The sequence below is a fragment of the Aureobasidium namibiae genome (genome assembly GCF_000721765.1).
Source record: "Aureobasidium namibiae CBS 147.97 unplaced genomic scaffold scaffold_1, whole genome shotgun sequence".
NCBI lineage: Eukaryota > Fungi > Ascomycota > Dothideomycetes > Dothideales > Saccotheciaceae > Aureobasidium > Aureobasidium namibiae.
Genome location: NW_013581208.1, coordinates 2,264,008 through 2,282,569, shown reverse-complemented (window position 1 = coordinate 2,282,569; position 18,562 = coordinate 2,264,008). Strand labels below are relative to the sequence as shown.

Below are 18,562 nucleotides of genomic sequence, written 5' to 3'. Positions count from 1 at the left end.
TTGCTGATCGAACCTTGTCGAGGGTGGACAAGGAACTCACCCCCCAGCCAGACCACGCTGGCATCTACCTGTGCTGGGCTCGTCCAAAGAGCAACCACCAGAGTGAGATCTTGCTAGAGCAGCCAAGTGTACTTCGCCAGGCAAGACTTTCCTTCGTCCAACCTGCTAGGATGGTTGCAGGTCGCCGCAGATCGGTTTCACCACGAGGTCGAAGAGCACGCTCCATCCTGTATGCAGGCAAGTCTGCGTCAGCTGAATATAGAGGCGGAGCTTCGCACCGCGGCGCATCATCAAACGCTTCTCATGGTCCAGAAACAGAAAGGTACTCGCATCCGGCTGGAAGAAGAACTTCGGATGAGCCTGTGAGCAGCGACGGAACGTAACGCCAGATGCATAGTGAGTTCCCTGGAATATGAGAAACCGGAAGAATATCTCATCTTCTTCATGAGCTCAGTGTTATCAACACTTCCACGTCAACGATCAAGCCAAGCAAAGTCATCAAATTGCAGTTCTTTTAAGCTTGGCGTGAGGGCCATAGAGAGAGCAATGGGAGCTTGCTATATACTGGAATAACTGTACATTCATGTGCCCGTCAGGATGACAAAACGTGGCATATGGGGAGATCCATCTAGGGTCTCTATATCGTGATCACTTCGAGGTCATTGCATAACGAACGCTCAAGCTATGTGAACCGGATCGGCCAGCATCTCCGGAGCAACAGCATCTTCGGCTCCAATAGCTACTTCTGTCGTTTTGTGCTCCTTCTTCGCGTCTCGCTTTTCCAGGACCCGTATCAGACACACCGTCAGTATGAGTGCAACACTGAACGATGCCGCAGCAATAAAACCAGGACGAAACTTTGGTGATTCTTCAGTTCTCCAAACTGCATCGGTGAACCAAATTTGGTTGATGTAAGAGAACATATTCGAGAACGCAGTCAAGAAACCGCGCATCTCATGGTCGTGTGGCATCAGATCTGGGAACCAGGAGTAAAACAGCCCCGGTACACCAGCAGAGGTGAAACTGATGTACATGGCAAAATACTTGAGACCCAGAGGAACGTTCCAGATAGCCAGGACCAGAGTGCCGAAGCAAGACGCACCTTGGAGTATTGCTATGGTTTGCCATCTTTTGCCGCCTAGCAAAGGCGAGTCTGACAGCATGCCAGCGATGATCTGAGTGACAGCACCAACTGCTGATTGACCGGTAGGCCACACATTGATCTCATATACGCTGTGATGTTCAGCCTTGAGCCATAGCGAGTAGAAAGGCTGTTGAGAGGGGTGGCTGGACTGTACGAAAAAGTAGCCAAAGGACAGAACCCAGAACTGCCAAGTCGTAGCTATGCGCAATATCTTTTGTTTATCCCACTTCGACGATTCGGATCCAAGAGGTGTGTAGCCATCCACAAGGAGTCTTTGTCTTGCATACTCGGCTTCTTCCTTACTCAGGTAAAAGGCTTTGGTGTTCTCAGGAAAGTCAGGGTTGAAGAAGTATCCGATCACCCCGACGGGCAGACTGATGATGCCGCAGATGATGAACAGCCTAGAAATAAGGTTAGCCGAAAGATATCGCCTGTGTCCCATCTAGCGTATAGCCTACCACTGCCAACCCTGGTGACCTAATTTGCCATCGAGGTTGTCGTATGCCGCTGCTTGGACATAGCCAGAGAACATGTGCGCCAATGAAGCAGTACAGTAGAACAGTGTAGTTCTCTTCGCTCGCTCATGCTTGGTGTACCATGAACCTATCAGATAAATGATGCATGGGAAGAAAGCTCCTTCGCAGAAACCGATGAGAAACCTCAAACCATACAGCTGAGGGACTGAAGTCACAGCAGCGGAGCAGAAGGTGAAGATTGCCCAAAGACATTCGAGAGTTGGGATGACATGAGACGGCCGTAGCTTCGTAACCAAGATGACCGCTGGAAGTTGACTGATAACGTATCCGGCGGTGAAGACGTTGCTCAAATATGTAAGTTCGTTGCCATTCATATGAAGCGCCTCTTTCATTCCGGAGACATATGCGTTGCTAACGTTCTGCTGATCCAAGTTCTTGCAAAAGTAACTTTTCCGGGACGTCGTTAGTGTCTAGATAGCGAGTAAGGCCATGCCCAGTAGAGAAAAAATCTTACCCTAGACATGCATAGGTGAGCAGATAGAAATCAAGCTTGAGCAAGAACCTCTTCTCGTGTTTCGGTTTGTCTGGATCGTCCCAGATGTATCTTCGAATGGAGCGGAAGAAGTGTTGAGTTGAGGTGTATTGTTCTTTCGAATCGCTGGTACTCGTATGCTGACTTTCATCGCTAACGGCGTTGATTGAAGCAGTGCTCTTCCTCGGTGTATCGTAGTCTTGGCTATTTCCATGTCTGTGCGACGGATGTTGGTTCTCCATCGTGGTGAGTGATAAGCAAGGCTTCGAGAATCGAATATCCCAATGGACGTTGACTAGATATACAGTTGGGCCTGGGAAAAGGGTTGTTGTTGAGCTCTGCCACAACCACGAGCATCGAGATCTTTCCATAGCACATCATATTCACATGATATTGCGAGGTTGGACTGCCGGGATCCAAGATCCATCAATCTGACAGGATGCGCTATCGGACACCTTACCGGAGTGTACTATCGCCCCAGCATATACGCGCTTCGGTCCTTCCAGGAATATGGACAGGAAGAGCGGCACATTCTGGCTTGGTGTTTGACGCAAGCTTGTAATTGTAGCAAGTAGACCAGTCCGTATGCGGTGTCTCAAGGTGCAGTATTGGGAGTGATTCGAGTCATGAAGCAACAGAGTCTCAGCGATAAGACCAACGAAGCTCTGCCATTTGTCTTGTCGTAGCGAACAAGCTTTATCCTGCTCCAGTCCTCTTGACTAATCAATGAGTCGTTACAGAGTGCTGTTCCCAGTGTTGATATGCAAGCTGGAGTTGCGCAACTTCATCCCCGCATCGCGTGCTGACCCCTCCTTCCTTCGACCTTCAAACACAACCAAACCACTACTTGCCATTGGTTATTTCAGCAGTTCCTATCGCTCAACCTTTCACTCTATGCAACCGTCTGCTGTTACAATGATACATGTGGGGCCTGAGAATCAGCAGAGCTTGACTCGGGATATGGTGTGCCGGACAGGGGATCGCCCGAGGTCGCTGGAAGAGATGATAAAAGACGACTGCCCTGAGCTCAGAACTATGGCATATCATCTCATCATTCTAATCACTTAAGCATTCATACTACAAAACATGCCTGGAAAGACTCTTACTCCTTATGAACAGGTCCCTGTGACCAAGGAAGACCGTAAGTCGGATGGCTTGCCAGCATAAACACTTTCTGACATCTGTCTAGTGGATTGGGCTGAACTCATCACTCTTGATCTGGGCAAATTCGAAAAGCCAGGCGGCAAGCAGGAACTTGTCAAGCAACTCGAACACGCTGTTCGTCATGTCGGTAAGTTCACTTCATCTCTACCATGCCATGCATCCATTCCTCTCTGACATATATCAGGATTTTTCTACGTCAATAACTTCAACATCAGTCAAGAGGAGGTAGACCGCCAGTTTGCTCTAGGTCGTGAGTTCTATGACCTTCCTCTGGAAGACAGACTCAAGTACCACGATATCAAAGCTCTTGAATCTGGCGATTACAATGGTTACCGACCTGCCGGTCTCCGCTCTCTTGCCCCCGGTGTCACGGATAACATTCAGGTTTATAACCTTCCCAAGTTTGATGGCCATCATCAACGTCAACATCCGCCCGTCCTTCAAGACCACATCGATGAGATCGAAACCTTCAGTCGCAAGTGCCATTCGGAAGTCGTGGTAAAGCTGTTGAGACTATTCGCCCTTCTTTTAGAAGTTGATGAGGAGTTCTTCGTCAAAGACCATGTCTATGATGACTTTGGTGAGGATCATCTGCGTTACATGCATTACGCTGCCCGCAGCGCAGAGGAGAACGCTAAAGTGGGAGAGCTCTACACCCCCGGCCATACCGATCTTGGCTCTGTAACGCTACTGTTTCGTCAACCAGTTGCAGCATTGCAGATTTTGAACAATGAGGGTCAGTGGAAGTGGGTCAAGCCTCAGGACGCAACCATCACTATCAACACTTGTGATGCCTTGACTGCTTTAACTGGTGGCTACGTCAAGTCCAGTGTCCACCGCGTTCGTACACCTCCGAGTGATCAAGCTCACATTGACCGCCTAGGTGTCTTGTATTTTGCAAGGTTCGTATCCTCAAGTGTTGATCCTCCACATCATAATCGCTGACCAGTTCCAGACCCAACAACCACGTCATCCTGGACCCAATCAAGAGTCCCGTCCTTGACCGCCTAGGTCTCACTTCTAATGATTTCACCAAGCTAGATCAACATCTTACCATGCAACAGTGGGTCAAGGCTCGCCAGACACAACAGCAGAGAAGGACCCACACGCCCGAGATAAAGGAGGGCAAATACTTCTACAAGGACAAGGACCTCGAGATCTTGCCTGGTCTGAGCGCTAAGATCCACAACTGACCGCGTAAGGCTGGAGGAAGATATACACCTGGCTAGTCCGACCCGGAGAGCATGCGATGAAGTCTCGTCAAACATTGGCAGAAGCAGCATTTCGCTTGCAAACCGTAATGGATATTCGTACCATAGAAAGGCACAAGCCGTTCGAACACACACCCTTCTCCATCTGGCTGAGGCGTTTCAGTGGACCTCTTCCTCTCTTCTTTCTACCACGTGCAGACAAGCAGCTCTAGATAGACTCGTGTACGCGAGGCTAAGCTCAGGCTCGGCTTCACCTGCACTACAAACAGCATGACATGCAAGCGAATCCCCCGTAGTGCATCAAATATTCTTAATTGCGTTGTGCGAATATAAACTTATCTTCTAAGGTATCAGCTCTTGGCCATATGCTTTTAAGCTACGGAGAGAGACCTCCAGCTCTGTTCAAGTCTGCTGTCGTTGACTGACAAGAACAACATATCTTCTCTCTGGTCGATTGATAGTGCAACTTAGATGGAGTCATTCCAGGGGAGAAGTGCATGTTCAGCACTTGGCGCAGGTCATAGTTTGAGCTGCTCTTGAGGACCGTCGAAGGCTATAAACGAAGCACGCTCCTCAGCTCATCCACATCCGCGTTGTCCTCGGTATGTCCGCTCCGAGGCACGACGCTTCGCCAAGCAAATCCGCCCTTGCGGCGGTGACGACCAATAAAGCAGAGCTCTATGTTGTTGGTGGAAAGTAACTCCAAGCTCTGCTGCTGTGGATGAGCTGAATCACGCTTGGCAGCCGCCACCTCCACTCTTCCAGGCACGAACCATGGTTTCTTCAAGACATCTTGGCATACAGACAACGACTATCACAGTAAACCAGCCAGCCACCTGTCAAAGTTCATGAAAGAGCGAGGTCGATGGCAAGTCTGAGGCTAGAGGCTTTCATGAGAACAGCTTTGATTCTTCCAATTGTGCAAGTTACGAGCGGTCCTATTCTCTCTCACAGCATAAATACCTTCGTCATGGCCGCCCAGCTCTATCATCAGAGCATCGCAATCAATTGCTTCCAAAGAATCATCTCTCGAGCGAAATCCCACTATGAGACTCATCCAATTCGTTATTGCTGCCCTTCCCGGTGCCAGCGCTGCCATTGCAAGAGGCGTATGCAACGCTGTCAGTACCAGACTCGTTTACTGATATCCCTTGGGATCAGACCAGTTGACCGATGTATCAAAGGACAATTGCGCTCGCGCCATCACTGGAACTGCTCGACCATCTCTGATCGCCCGTTTGAATGAATGCGCCATGTATCAGGACGCCACCTTGTACCCTACCGCCACGTAAGTGACTACATGAAGTTCACCAAAGGTAGTATCAAGCATTGAGACTCACAATTTCCAGCACCAAGACTGTCTACGGTGCTACAGCAGACACCACTGTGTTCCCTGATGGACCTACCGCCACGGTTGTGCACAACACGGTGGTGCCTTCCTATGCATCCAAGCCTTGCGGCACTACCGAACATGTAGTTGCCTCTCGCTACGCTTCTGCATGCTCATGCGCCGGCTACACCAAGACCACCGTCACGGCTCCCACCTCGACTGTCACTGTCTCCACCACTGCCTCTTCCGCTGGCTCAGCGCCCACCTGTCGCGGCATCACTGTGGATTGTGCTAATGGCCGTGGCCTCTGCCAGTACAGCGTCGTTGACAACGAACCCACCTATGATTTGGTTTGCGCGTTCTTGAGCAGCTGCAACTATGAAGCTCAGTGCGAGAACGATTCTGATTGTGGTGCTGGAGAGGCTTGTGTCAATGCTGGTTTCCTCTGTAGCATCAACAACTGCGCGGCATTGCAGAACTGATCGTTACAAGCTAGCGACTGCTAAATTTTTGAGTAGTCGATGACGAGGAAAATCTGCACTGGAAGGCTATGTGAGGTTGTGGTCGGATTGTGGGGAGGCGGGATGAATGGTGATTTTGGTTTTTTTATATATTGAATATATTCTATCATGTATTGTCAGTGTTCCCCGGTGTATGGACTCAGGCTTTTGCTCTCAGCTTGTCCCTCTTCTTCTTTCAGTCCAGAGCAAAACATCTCTCACTGCTCTGCTCGTTGTTGCCCCACCAATAGGGCATACTAATGATCTTGCCACTACCAAAGAACAAGAACACTAATAGCAAGTTGAGGTTATATCCCGCATCAAACGCCGCTCCCATCAGATAGTTGTATCTCGCCCACAACTTACTTCTATACCTGAATGCCCAATACATGACCACGAAGCCACCGATAAAGGCAGAGGTGTAGCCAGTACTGACATTACCATAGAAGTTAGACACACAACTGAAGAAGATAGTAGTGTTCCAAAGGCGGAACTTCAACTTGCTGTTGGGGAACTTCTTGTGGAGGGCAAAGAGCAAGAAAGGAACCAAGGCACCAACAAGGAAGCCATAGGGCAGGGGCTTGAAGGTTGATTGTTGGAACATCTTTGTGGGGCCGATGATAACGTATTCGACGGATGTTGAGAGGGAGGACGAGAGGTGCTGGGCTGTCCATTGGTGCGTAGGATCTTTTTCGAGTCCGAGGAGAATGTCGCGCTTTGAGGATAGAACCCATCTTACGACGCCATAGTTGATGGGTACACCAATCGTGCATCCAAACACTTGCGAGAAGAATGTGGCACGAGGAGGGATATGCATGTAGTGTCCGATCCTACATTACGTTAGCTTTCTTCTGTCAGTCTATTTGGACAAAATTTACTTACTTGGCATCGTTGAGCATGTACTGCGCTCTGTACCAGGCATCTCCTGCGATGGAGCTGTAAATTGTAGCACCGGTGGGGTTCTTATGACCACTGACAGCGTTGACCATTATGCCGTACATCAGCTATCGAATGGTCAGCAGGAAACAAAATTTTTGAGGATGGGGGGGTCATTGACTTCGTTAAATGTGCCTATGGGAAGCTGATAGTTTGACGATGCGTACAGCCAGCCGAGAGGTGTGACTACAAGGGCTCCAGTTGCCAAGGCGACGAAGTAAGTCCAGACAGGGATATAAATTTTTCCAGCTGCAGCCATAGTGACGATAGACACAAACGAGCAAGCAAAGAGAGCTCCAAACCACCAGAGTGGAACCTCCTTGTATGAGCGCATGAGAACATTGAGCTGGTCATTGTATTGGTGGTTAATGCCTTTGTCATTGCCTCCGTTGTTTCTGTTCTTGAACTTTTGGTAGGCTTTCTTGAACGAGGAGTAACCGAAAAGAGCAGCCCAGACCCAAGCAGACAAGAAAGCTGCGTAAGAGAAAAAGATTCCCCAGAGCATCTGCGCTCCAAGGTACAGAGGGCCATATTCCTCGTAAGCAGTGGTGTTGAAGGTTCCTTCAGAAGTGACGAGCTTCGTCAGAGGATACTTGGTACCATTACCCTGAAGAACGCTAGTGGACATGAGACCGGGCTTGAACTCGGAGAGGTTGCCCCACTTTGCAGCAGGAAGTAAAATCCAACAGTTGAAGACGAAGGCCAAGAACATGATGACTTGAGTCCACCAAGGGAGCAGGAAGAGATTGCCATTTGTGCTGAGGGTAGACCAGTCAAGACTCAGATTGAGGAAACCCATGCCTCCAAAGCCAGAGCCGATGAAGTTGGCGACAGGGTTCTTGGGTGCCACCCAGCAGAGGAATGCAAGACTTCCGGTCATGGGGAAAACGTACTCGGGCAGGAACTGCCACAGAGCTACTGCAAAAAATACAGCGAAGAAGATTCTCATCTGTCTCCTCGAAACCGGGGTCGGGTTGCTTCTTTCCTTCTTCTGCGACTCGAAGAGAGCAGTCTGGCACAACGCTTGAAACCAAGGGTACTGTGGATCGTATAACAAAAACTGGCGTGAAATAGCAGCGAACGAGTAACCAGTCACCACTACAGCCCACATGAACACGATCGCGACTCCTGGATTCATGGGTTCGTTGAAGTAGAGCTCGGCTATCGAAACAGGTGCGTAGGCAAGGTTGTAAGTTGCTCCAGAAGCGGCAGACAAGGTGACAAGTACGTGCTCCTTCGTGCACCACGGACCAGGATTCAGGTTGATACCCAAGATCTTCTTGTTCGGTAACACCTTTGCAAGCCACATACCCACATAGTTTGATGCAATCTGAACAAAGAAGACCGAATATGCCGCCGATGTTGTTCTGAAGTATGACATCTGAGACAGGAAGGCGCCAGGTACGATAAACAGAATAGACAAGACAAAGTATCGGAGGGTCAAAGTGAGTTCCTCTGGGTTATCCGTCATGGATACAATGCGTCGTACAGCAGGAAGGAGATCGCGAACGGCCTCATCATCATCGGCGAACTCATCGCTGTCGATATCAGAAGACTTTCCAGATTTGAGTTCTTCGTCGCCAACTTCCAGTCCATAGGTCTTTGATGTCGGCTCGATCTTTCCAGTACCAGTGAGTCCATTTGCAGTCTTCTCATCAAGTGTCGTTGATTCGGCAAAGCCATCCGGTGTTATTGCGGCATCCTCGTTCTCACCCTTGACGCGCGCGACGATACGCCTGAAAACCGAGCCTGCCATCGCAAAGATGTTGAAAAAGAATGACTCGATTCGCAAGCTACGAGCCTGGCTCTATATACATACTCAAAAACTCCATGGTGCTCATGAGTACCACGCAGACAGCACGTTGAATTTTGCCATCCATATCGCACGTCTGATAGGGCGGAAATGGCGTGCTGTGGTTAGTTGGTCAAACTGTCCATCTTCTTACATGATCACCGTCTGTGCTGCCATTTTGACAGTGGTTTGGTTCGTGTTCGCCGCTGGCGCTCCTGCACTGAGGGTGCTGTAAAAGCTTGATAGGGCAAAAGCGTTGGCCAACAGAATCTCGGAAGAGCTTAGCCGGCCAAGAAAGCTTGTAATTTTCGCCTCCTGCCCTCGGATGCTACGGTTGTATGCAGATCTTTGCCACAACAGTCTTCGATCATAGTGGGTCTCGTCTATCTTCTCCTCCCTTCGAAGGGTGTCCTGTGCTGTGTTTGAATCGATCCGACTGCAGATAGGCCAATACATATCGCATCATTATTTCTAGCCTAGTCAATGGGAGGGTTGTGGCATCAAGCAGACCTATGACAAAAATCGATCTTCTCCAACGTCCTGATAGCATTCACTCGGTCGGACAGCTTGGAGGAAGCGACATCGATGAGAGCACGTCTTCGAAGGATTCCTCAACACGAATGACGCGATCGTGTTTGCGTGGAGAGCATCCACTTCAAGAGCCGGGCCTGGCCGACATCTTGTCGTTGCATGGAGGCCTTGCTTGACGTGCTTGAAGTACAACGGAGCCTGTTCTCTTCAGTCTCGATGAACTGACTTGCTGTGGCTGGTATCCAATTCTGTAGGTTACACCAACTCATTCACTCTTGATGGTCGTATGACCCGGGCTCTGGAACATATGCCTCGCATAAGTTGTGAGAGCAAAGTCGGTCTCATGGTCATGAATGATCGGACATTGAGCTGAGAATCTTGAACAAGCATCGTGGCGGCCTCTACTTATTAGCCAGTAGGAGCCATACGACTAGCAGATCTCCTTCACATCGTCACTCGAATTCTACGGTCTATGACACGACTGGCAACAATCTCACCACATACGGTTATCTGTGTTACCTTCACTTCACCTCGCAGCACACAGTCGTCTCATGCAGACTCCAAGATATTGTTCAATCCATACGGCGATGGTGTTCGAGGACTCGATATTGGACGTCTCACTGCAATTGTAGCACCTGAAACCATCGGATCCGCTCGGTCACATCAACTAATCCTGTGTCTCAAAGCTATGCTTCCGGTCCCCCTCCTTTCAAATTCGCATACTCAAAGAGCCGGAATGATGCCACTATGTGTTGCAACAGCCACAGTACACTATCTCGGATCCAGACCATTCAGTCAAATATGGAGTACGGGCAAATCCAGAGTGTGGCTCAGTAAATGGGCAGTCAAGCAGAACAAAAGCAGTCAACACTTTGATGCAGCTCGTAATTTCAGCCTTTGGCACAGATCGATAGGTTATGAATTTACTTGGCAAGTATGATTTGATTCTACTCTGATGCGTCTCTCAAAAGAGATATGGAAATGCTAAACGAATGTCGCTATGCTACGGCTATGGTCGCCACTATAATTACATCAAATGCAAACAAAGGAAAGGCTTGGTGAGAAGATCCCACTCTGCAAGACTAGGAGTACTCCCAAGCGGCAGGAGCAGAGTCATCGCCGACGAGGAAATCGAAGCCAAGGCAGTCAGTGCTGTCCTCGACAGCAGAAGCTCCGTTGACGTAGACAAGGTAGTTGTTGTCGTCGGTTGGGCAAGCAAGGAAGCCACTGCCATTGTAGGTCAAGTAGTCGAACTTGCCGTTCTTCGAGACAGCAAAGCCAGTCTGGGAAGAACCCTCGCCAATGGCAGCGCTGTGGGGCTGGGTGTATCTCAAAGCACCGACGTCGTTAACGTAGACCTGCTGGCCTCCGGGGACCTCGACCTTGAGGTTGAGGGTGTCCTTGCCACCGGTAAAGATGGTGTCGGTTGTCTTGGAGCACTTGACATTGGAAGGGCAGGATGTTGCGGTCTTGTAGAGGAGCCAGAAGTTGCCGTCGTTGGCGTTGACGGTTGCGAATTGGATGGGGGAGCCAGAGTGGATGGCAAGACCCTGGAAAGAGCTCTGAGGTGCGGGAGCGGCCATGACAGAGCCAGCAAGGGCGAGGGCGAAAGTGGCGGCAGAAGTGGACTTCATCTTGATGGTAGTTGAGTTTGTCGGTAGTGGTTTGAATTTGGTTGATGTGAAAGAGTTGGAAAGAGCTGGAGTTGTGTTTGGAAACTGATTGTGATGTGTTGATGGAGACAAAAGACTGAGAAGGATTGACAACTTATATATCTCGCAGCATCCTCAACTCCAGAGCTTTACACGTCGTCGCCTCTCGTATATCCGTGGTATTCTGTCTTGAGAATACAGAAGCTGCTTCTAAACATAGACCGGGACGACAGGCCGAAGGGTCGAACGGCCGTACAAACGGTATATGACGGAAGTGGAATTGTTCACGAGAATCTAGAACCCCACAATTTCGACGAGCCTCCGCTGGACTCGATGTAAATTGTGAGTTATCTGGAAAGTGTAAGTCCAAGATCAACACGTTCAATGAGTCACAGGACTACGCTCTACAGGTGTTTGTATGTAAGTCCACCACACACAACTACGCAAATAGACCCCCTTCGTATCAAGACTCGAAGAGGGCATATCTGCAGCAGATCCAGCAACGTGTATACGATCAGGCAATAACTCTAGATATATCCGGGAATAAAATTTGATACCAAGCTTCGTGGCCGCGACCAAGCTTTGTCTCAGATGTGAAATATGCAGGGTCGTTCTAAATTTGGGAGGTGATGGTGTTTGTGGAGAAACTCACTGCTTGCTGTAACTTCCCAGTGTATATCTGACATGACGTGTGTGAGCAGATCCGTATCCAAAGGACGTTTGTCATCGTGTGCATTGAGTTGTACCCAGGTGTACGACAATGTTGATGTAATGACAAAGCCGGTATCCGGTGATGCTTGATGCTGAATGAATTTAGAGCATCATTGCACATGCTGAACGATCTCTGCGTTGGAATGGAGAGAGCAGTTGGTAGCAATTTATCAGGCTTGTGAGCTTTCCGGGGCTTTATTACTCCCCGCTAGATAGCTAGCGACAAATGTCCTACCTGAGAAACGCGGGTATCGAAGCTCGGAGATAAATCTATATCTTTCGTGGTTCGAAGACTTGATCTCTCTTCTGTGACGTGCTATACCTTTTGGAGACATCGCTGACCACGACGGACCGAGATGAACAGATTATGGATACGACAAGTTCTGACATGGATACAGAGCTCCTGTGTGCGCCAAACTCAATGACTGCACCGCAAACATGCTCTCCGAGCTCAAAGTTGAGGTGATCGAGCTCAAGGCTGTCAAGAAGGCTGAACCCAAGCCTCCATCAACCGTCAGCAAGCGCAAGCAGTCTTCCACTGGAGAGAGATTCACCTTGAAGTTCCCAACTTCTGCGGAAGCTGCTGCCTCTCACAAGAAGGCCAGAAACATTAGACGACATGGCCGAGAGCAATTCATTAGGGTCTGTGACCATCCAGGGACTTCATCTCTATCCGTCCTTGGCAGGTAGTCATGAACATAAATGTAGATCTTGCGCAGAGTAGAGACCGAGGAATGAGCATTAGTTTACTGATCGCAAGACCTGATTGTCTACCTATGATATACTGCACAGTCGCATGATGTCCTTGTGGGCAGATTGGAAACAGATTTAGAGTAAGATAAGAAGACGAAAATAAAACAGTAGACCATGACCTTCTTGCAGTGAAGCATGGGCGTCGTAGACTTGTCCTCCTGCATGGGATTTGTCCAAGGCGTTGAGGTTCGAGGCTCCGAGGCTTACCTTCTGCAGGACCCGGTGCGATTACTCACCTGCGCTCTGAACTGGAGAGTTTGTGCCGAGCTCAACCTTCCTCGAGATCTTTGTCATCCTGCTCCTGAAGGGAGATCAAGGAGTACATGCTTGAGGCCAGTTGATCCCTCTCCGAGAGGACCTCGACGTTCAGAAGCTGGGGTGGTACGTGGCCCCAGACTTCAGCGTCACCGAAGAACTTCCAGACATTCTGGTTGGCACGCTCAGCGATGCGTCTCAACCAGGGGTTCGAGCTGCTGAGTTGCTCGAGCATCTCGGGAAGATGGTCATCGAAAGCAGCCTCAGTCCTGTGGCATAAATTAGAAAGGTCGAAGCAGAAGCAGCAATATTTGGAGAATACTCACATGCTCTCCCAGTCTGCACCAAGCATGAGAGCGTGCATGCCGGGACCGAACACCTCGCTGAGGTATGATAAGCTCAAGGCGGTGTTCAGATGCTTGCTCATCTCAGCGAAGTGCTGCTTGGAAAGCTGCTTGTCCTCTGGCAGGCCAGCTCTGCCGCCCTCACGGGTTTCCGCAAACATACCACGGACAGCTTGCGTCAGAATGTAGCGGCGTCTTGATGCTCTCATGCCAAGTCGGCCGAATTCCTTCTCGTAGTCGTTGTCAGCGAACACGTGAGCGACGTTGACGTACTGCACGGAGAGGGAGACCTCAGCGAGTACGTTGTTGAACTTCTGCTTGGCGACGTGGGCCAAGGAGTCGGCGAGAGTGGCGTAATGAAAGTGACTACGGGCGTCCTGGGTAGCCACGATGTCCATGTGTAGGGTGAGGGTGCCGGCGGAGGAGCGGGCAAACTGAGCTGAGGTTGCCAGACTTCTGGCGCCCTCAAGTGAGAACACGAAGGCCAACAACTTCTGCAGCGCGACCATCGACTTAGTGCCCAGGTCGGTCTTGATCAGGCGCAGATAACTGACGAATCCTGATGCCCAATCAGAATCGCGGTTGTTTGTTGTCAAAGGAAGCAACTGGACCCTCCCCAGGGCACAGCGCTCAGATCTAGGCTTACGGGCCCGATCGTTGGTCTTGACAACCGTGGTTTCTGCAGGTCCCTCGTCGTCACTGGGGTCTTCGTCCGGGGAGGCAGTCGACTTGCTGCCGGTTGCGCCACGCTTCTTGCGAGGCTTGTTTGTATCGGCGGGGGCATCATGAGCAGCCGAGTTGAGAGAGCACTGGACGCCACGATCCAGGGACTCCTGGAGCTGGTCGACTGGGCGAGCGTCAAGGTGACCGTCACGGGCAAGCTGCTGGCCGATTTGGACTGCGCGATTCAGAAACTGGACGTAACGGCCGGCGATACCGTCGGGTTGTTCATCAGGGGCGGCGGAAATCCACTAGTAGGCGTGAACAAGTTCCTGGCTCGATCGGCGCCCGATACAGATGATATGGGTGAAACGTCTTCCTCCTGGAGCGCATCAGTTGCGTCTCCGCTGTGCAGAAGGTCAGTCGAGTCCAGCGGGGCGGCATGATTACAACCATGAACCTGATCTCTTCCCACTGTCCCTCGTCCTCTTCCGGGTGACCCAGCAAGGAGGAAACGATGTACTTTCCTGGCTCTCAGAGGTCCGTAGTCCTTCTCCTGGGCCTCTGTCTCCAGATGTACAAACAGCGCAGAGTAAACTACACTGACTGCAAGCAATGGATTGAGAGGTCTTTGATTATCCTGGTGATATTGGTGCATTCACGGACCTGACCTCCTGACGTCGCTTGCCCTGCTGATCTGAAAAGCTCGATACAGACGTCCACTGTCTGGCAGACGTACAGACAAGCGTGCTCGTATTTTCCGGCGAAAGAGGTGTACTGCCATAGCGCATTCAAAATAGGTCGAGGTAAGTGAAGATTGATCTACCTAATGATTCTTTACAGTTGTCGACAACTTCTTCTTTAGGGAACGAATGCCTTTCCGTTTTTGACATTCGCGACAAAAATACCGTGACAAAGAAGGCTCTTTGCTCATAGCTGTGCATGTTTTGTCCATGGTTTAGACAAAAGGGTTACAAGCCGTGGAATTTGGGCGCTGATGGGGAGGTCAAAGTATTTGCAAGCCAAAGCACACATCAACGACCTACCGAGTCTCCTACCTTATCTACACCGTCAAACTCTAGTGCTAGATCTTAGCGATTGTAAGCTTCCTTCACGTAGTGTTCCCACTGATCCATCCATTCAGGCCAGTCCATCTGAGTGTCTCTAGCAATATTGCTCGTGCCAAAATCCACATCGATGCCGTCGAACAAGCGATAGAAGGTACCTTTGTCGACGCCGTGGATACCAAATTCCATCACACCCTCACAGCCACGTCCGAAACGCAACTGCCCGCTACCCATATCACGGGCACGCCAGTTGAAGCTGCAGGTGCGAGGGCCGTCGAGACAGAACTCATCAACGCGAATCACACCAGTCTTCGGTCCGATGACGAAATGTCCCCAGAGTTTGTCCGTGTGGATATTGTGATGGATAGAGATACGAGGCGGTCCGTTGAACTCGGGAACATTGGCGGGAGAATGGGATCTCAGATGGAGAAGATAGGTGCCGTTGATAATTTTGTCGGACTGAGACTTGATATGTGGAGGATCATTCCAGTTGCTGGGAGTGTGATCGTGTGCGTACTGAGATGATGACCAGGTGGCCTGTCGCTTGGTAAGGGGTTGAATGGCTTGCTTCTACGAGCTGTCTGCTTTTGGCGAACAGGAGCTTCACTTGTATTTCTCTCAGCTGGCTTCTTGGGTTCGAGCTCTGCTTTTGGTTTGGCCGCTGCTGGAGGGTCCTTGGGCTTAGGGATTGCCTTTGCCTTGGCTGGTGCATCTTTCTTTTGTGGCTTGACCTCTGCAGATTCGGTTTGCAGTTTAGCTGGGGTATTCTCCTTTGCTGGCTTGTTGATAGTCGCCGATGGTTTGAATTTGGTGGACTCGGCGTTCTGAGCAGACTTCTTGGGTTTGACCGTAGGTGCATCATTCTTGTCCAGCTTTGCCTTTGAGATAGCAGCACTATTCTTGACGACTTTAGTCTTCTTTGCGGCCGGAACAGCATCAGCTACAGCGGAGGTGATCGATGCAGCAGTCTGCTGGTCGACAGTGATCGAGACTCCACCAACGGTCAAGGTGATCTTTGTGTTTGTTGTGGCCTCTTCATGTGTTCTCTTCTTGCTCTTGGCTGGAGCAGTGGGAGCCTTCTCGGAAATTTTGGTCTTCTTTACGGCAGCAGTGAACTCCTTCTTCATATCCTTCTCAAGCTTGGTAACGTGGGCGGGTACAGAAAGTGTGTTGGCATTGATGGCTTGGAGAAGGCGGACCTTTGCAGTGTTTTTGTCTTTGCTGGGTTGCAATCCATAGCGTACGAGTTGAGCTTGGTACCAGTGGCCGACTTGATCCTTGGCTGGTGGAGTGGAGCTGGTCTCGGGTCGTAGAAGAAGGGTCAATTCGGCGACCGAGGCACGCGGGTGTCGCTTGTTCTCATCCACCTGGGCAAAGAACGCGTCGTTGTAGACAAAGTTGTCGCGAACTACCGCTGGCGTCGCCATATTGGATTAGTAGTGTGCACAACGATGGCGTCTTGTCGAGGATTGTGATGCAGGATATATCAAGGTGTTTATGGTGGGTACGGAACTTGATCCGCGGTGGTCATAGCTTCTGCTCCATTCGCGATACTTAAGCTCTTTCCTCGGCTCTTCTTCTGCTTCCCGACTTCGTAGCATCTATGGTTAGACATGCCTGAGATGTTGACATTGCAGCAATGTAGTGCTTGGAGCTGACTTCCAGGCACAAGGCCAGAAGTGATCTGAAGATTGTTTAAGGCGCTGTCCGAACAATAGTCAGCATGTGGAGTATGCACTGACTCTCACGATTGATAACTGCCGTGTGTTTAACAGGTACAAATATGGGTGCTGAAACTCGCGATTTTCTTAAGTAGAATTTCTGCACATTAACCAGGTAGGTCTTGAGTTCCGAGTATCGGATTCCAATCAAATGGTTGCATTGGTGAGGCCTCCAGATACTAGGTATGTCGTGGGAGCAGGAGCGGTCGAACGCTCTTTCCCTTGAAAGTCTATGTACAACCCAATTTTCTTTCCAGGACCCTTCTTTGCCCTCTCCCCCCTTCTCACTCTTTGATCTCGGCGGCGAATTTCTCTAGGTTCGAATGTTGCTCAGGATGTCGATACCGCAGCCGCTTCACCTCGCGGCCGCTCTCGCTTTGGTCAGAAGCAAGCCGAAGCATCTGACCATCCAGGGTAAGATACGCCTCTTCCTACGGAACACCCCAGCTAATATTCGTTCAGCACATGTGCAAAATCTTCGTGATTCAATTGGAACCATTCATCACGACGATCGGACACTTCGACAGTTCAATCTCTCTATATTCTGGCAAAAACAGCACGACAACCTGTATGACATGTTTGAGAAGGAACAAGCTGCAACTTTCGTCCTCCAACAGGAAAATGAGGCGTTGCAAGCCCAGATCACTCAACTTTCGACTCGTTCAAAACCTGGTCGAAAACGCAAGTCAGCCGAGCAAGAGGAGCCCGGAACGGTCAAAAGGATGAAAGCAGGCACTATCGCCATATCTGAATTTGGCTCTGCTGCCGATATCGATCCAGGTGTGTCTTGCTTACACGACGGTTTGATCAGCACTGATCCATTGCAGTTGTGAAAGCCATGCGACATATTCATCGTGTGCAATCTTTGTGCAAAGGTCGCATGTGGAACACTGACTCGAATGCGCTGGCTTATAACCTGATCCAGGCCATGCAAGCGCTGGGCCTAATCGTCGAGTCCCTTCCACGCAAAGTGCATGTTGCAGACTCTGCGAGCAAGTCTGTTGTTGCCGTGGCCAGGAGTTGTATCTGTGTTTTCAACGGGCTCAAACGTATGGAATCTGTCGATATCGCGGATAACTTTGCCAGCCAGGTCGTACATGCTTGTGTGTGCTTCTTCGATGTACTATTCACCAGTCTCGAAGAAGGTGCGGCGATACAAGTCAAGTCCAAGCGACCCGACCAAGAGACACCAGGCTTACAAGCCCTGTCACAGCTTGGAAAGGGCCTATTCGAGAATCTGCGAGGATCAGCCACCACATGCCAGTCCCACGCGAATATTCTCGAAGGTGCGGTTTACCATTTGCTTCACAGGCTAGGAGAAGCAGCACATGAGCTTTTACTGGACGGACCTCGCGACGACAATATCGAAAAGGAGATGCAAAATCTGCCACTCCCGGATAACAGGCTGCTCGACCCTGTCAGGCAAACGGAAATGAGAGGAGTCCTCACATCGGCGCCTCTGCTGCTTGGCTGCTTAAGGAAGGCTGTGACTGATCTTGATGGGATGCCGTCTGCTGGCACAGCACGGCTGAGACTCCAACGCACACTGGTCGACCGAATATTTGGTTCAGAACCCAGGGGTGCAGAAGCAAAGCAGGATGTGCTTAGGCTGCCAGAAGCATTTGGAGAACCACCAAAAGCTGTAGAAGCTGTTTGTACAGAAGACATGGAGGATAAAACTGACAATTTCGAATCTGAGCTCTGGACCTTAGTCGGATGGGATATCTTGGGGAACGAAGAAATGCGGTGACTGATGTGGCGCAAACTGTACTGACGATGGGCT

General features: G+C 50.2%; 9 protein-coding genes across 9 annotated transcripts; 4 read left to right on the top strand and 5 right to left on the bottom strand.

Moving 5' to 3' along the window:
• Window positions 1-677: 677 nt before the first annotated feature.
• M436DRAFT_36161 (putative pantothenate transporter) lies at window positions 678-2,394 on the bottom strand (the record flags this gene model as incomplete). The annotated part of the gene is made up of 3 exons (XM_013576339.1): window positions 678-1,545; window positions 1,603-2,067; window positions 2,135-2,394. The coding sequence occupies 3 exons, from the start codon at window positions 2,392-2,394 to the stop codon at window positions 678-680; spliced, it is 1,593 nt and encodes a 530-aa protein (XP_013431793.1).
• An 844-nt stretch (window positions 2,395-3,238) lies between these two features.
• M436DRAFT_78048 (iron/ascorbate family oxidoreductase) lies at window positions 3,239-4,509 on the top strand (the record flags this gene model as incomplete). The annotated part of the gene is made up of 4 exons (XM_013577013.1): window positions 3,239-3,293; window positions 3,342-3,443; window positions 3,501-4,218; window positions 4,272-4,509. The coding sequence occupies 4 exons, from the start codon at window positions 3,239-3,241 to the stop codon at window positions 4,507-4,509; spliced, it is 1,113 nt and encodes a 370-aa protein (XP_013432467.1).
• A 1,064-nt stretch (window positions 4,510-5,573) lies between these two features.
• Window positions 5,574-6,339, top strand: M436DRAFT_78047 (uncharacterized protein; the record flags this gene model as incomplete). The annotated part of the gene is made up of 3 exons (XM_013577012.1): window positions 5,574-5,636; window positions 5,694-5,815; window positions 5,877-6,339. The coding sequence occupies 3 exons, from the start codon at window positions 5,574-5,576 to the stop codon at window positions 6,337-6,339; spliced, it is 648 nt and encodes a 215-aa protein (XP_013432466.1).
• A 214-nt stretch (window positions 6,340-6,553) lies between these two features.
• Window positions 6,554-9,049, bottom strand: M436DRAFT_78046 (OPT superfamily oligopeptide transporter; the record flags this gene model as incomplete). Its single annotated transcript, XM_013577011.1, has 3 exons — window positions 6,554-7,187; window positions 7,240-7,361; window positions 7,415-9,049. The coding sequence occupies 3 exons, from the start codon at window positions 9,047-9,049 to the stop codon at window positions 6,554-6,556; spliced, it is 2,391 nt and encodes a 796-aa protein (XP_013432465.1).
• A 1,649-nt stretch (window positions 9,050-10,698) lies between these two features.
• M436DRAFT_14403 (uncharacterized protein) lies at window positions 10,699-11,217 on the bottom strand (the record flags this gene model as incomplete). The annotated part of the gene is made up of 1 exon (XM_013576040.2): window positions 10,699-11,217. A coding segment is annotated over one exon (519 nt), but the record flags the coding sequence as incomplete, so codon positions are not given.
• A 1,200-nt stretch (window positions 11,218-12,417) lies between these two features.
• M436DRAFT_78044 (uncharacterized protein) lies at window positions 12,418-12,717 on the top strand (the record flags this gene model as incomplete). The annotated part of the gene is made up of 2 exons (XM_013577010.1): window positions 12,418-12,621; window positions 12,688-12,717. The coding sequence occupies 2 exons, from the start codon at window positions 12,418-12,420 to the stop codon at window positions 12,715-12,717; spliced, it is 234 nt and encodes a 77-aa protein (XP_013432464.1).
• A 592-nt stretch (window positions 12,718-13,309) lies between these two features.
• On the bottom strand, window positions 13,310-13,840 carry M436DRAFT_35360 (uncharacterized protein; the record flags this gene model as incomplete). Its single annotated transcript, XM_013576209.1, has 1 exon — window positions 13,310-13,840. One exon carries the CDS (start codon window positions 13,838-13,840, stop codon window positions 13,310-13,312), a length of 531 nt encoding a protein of 176 aa, XP_013431663.1.
• Window positions 13,841-15,082: 1,242 nt separating this feature from the next.
• On the bottom strand, window positions 15,083-16,485 carry M436DRAFT_69327 (uncharacterized protein; the record flags this gene model as incomplete). The annotated part of the gene is made up of 2 exons (XM_013576844.1): window positions 15,083-15,523; window positions 15,655-16,485. The coding sequence occupies 2 exons, from the start codon at window positions 16,483-16,485 to the stop codon at window positions 15,083-15,085; spliced, it is 1,272 nt and encodes a 423-aa protein (XP_013432298.1).
• Window positions 16,486-17,114: 629 nt separating this feature from the next.
• Window positions 17,115-18,529, top strand: M436DRAFT_78042 (uncharacterized protein; the record flags this gene model as incomplete). Its single annotated transcript, XM_013577009.1, has 3 exons — window positions 17,115-17,193; window positions 17,242-17,559; window positions 17,607-18,529. The coding sequence occupies 3 exons, from the start codon at window positions 17,115-17,117 to the stop codon at window positions 18,527-18,529; spliced, it is 1,320 nt and encodes a 439-aa protein (XP_013432463.1).
• Window positions 18,530-18,562: the final 33 nt, after the last annotated feature.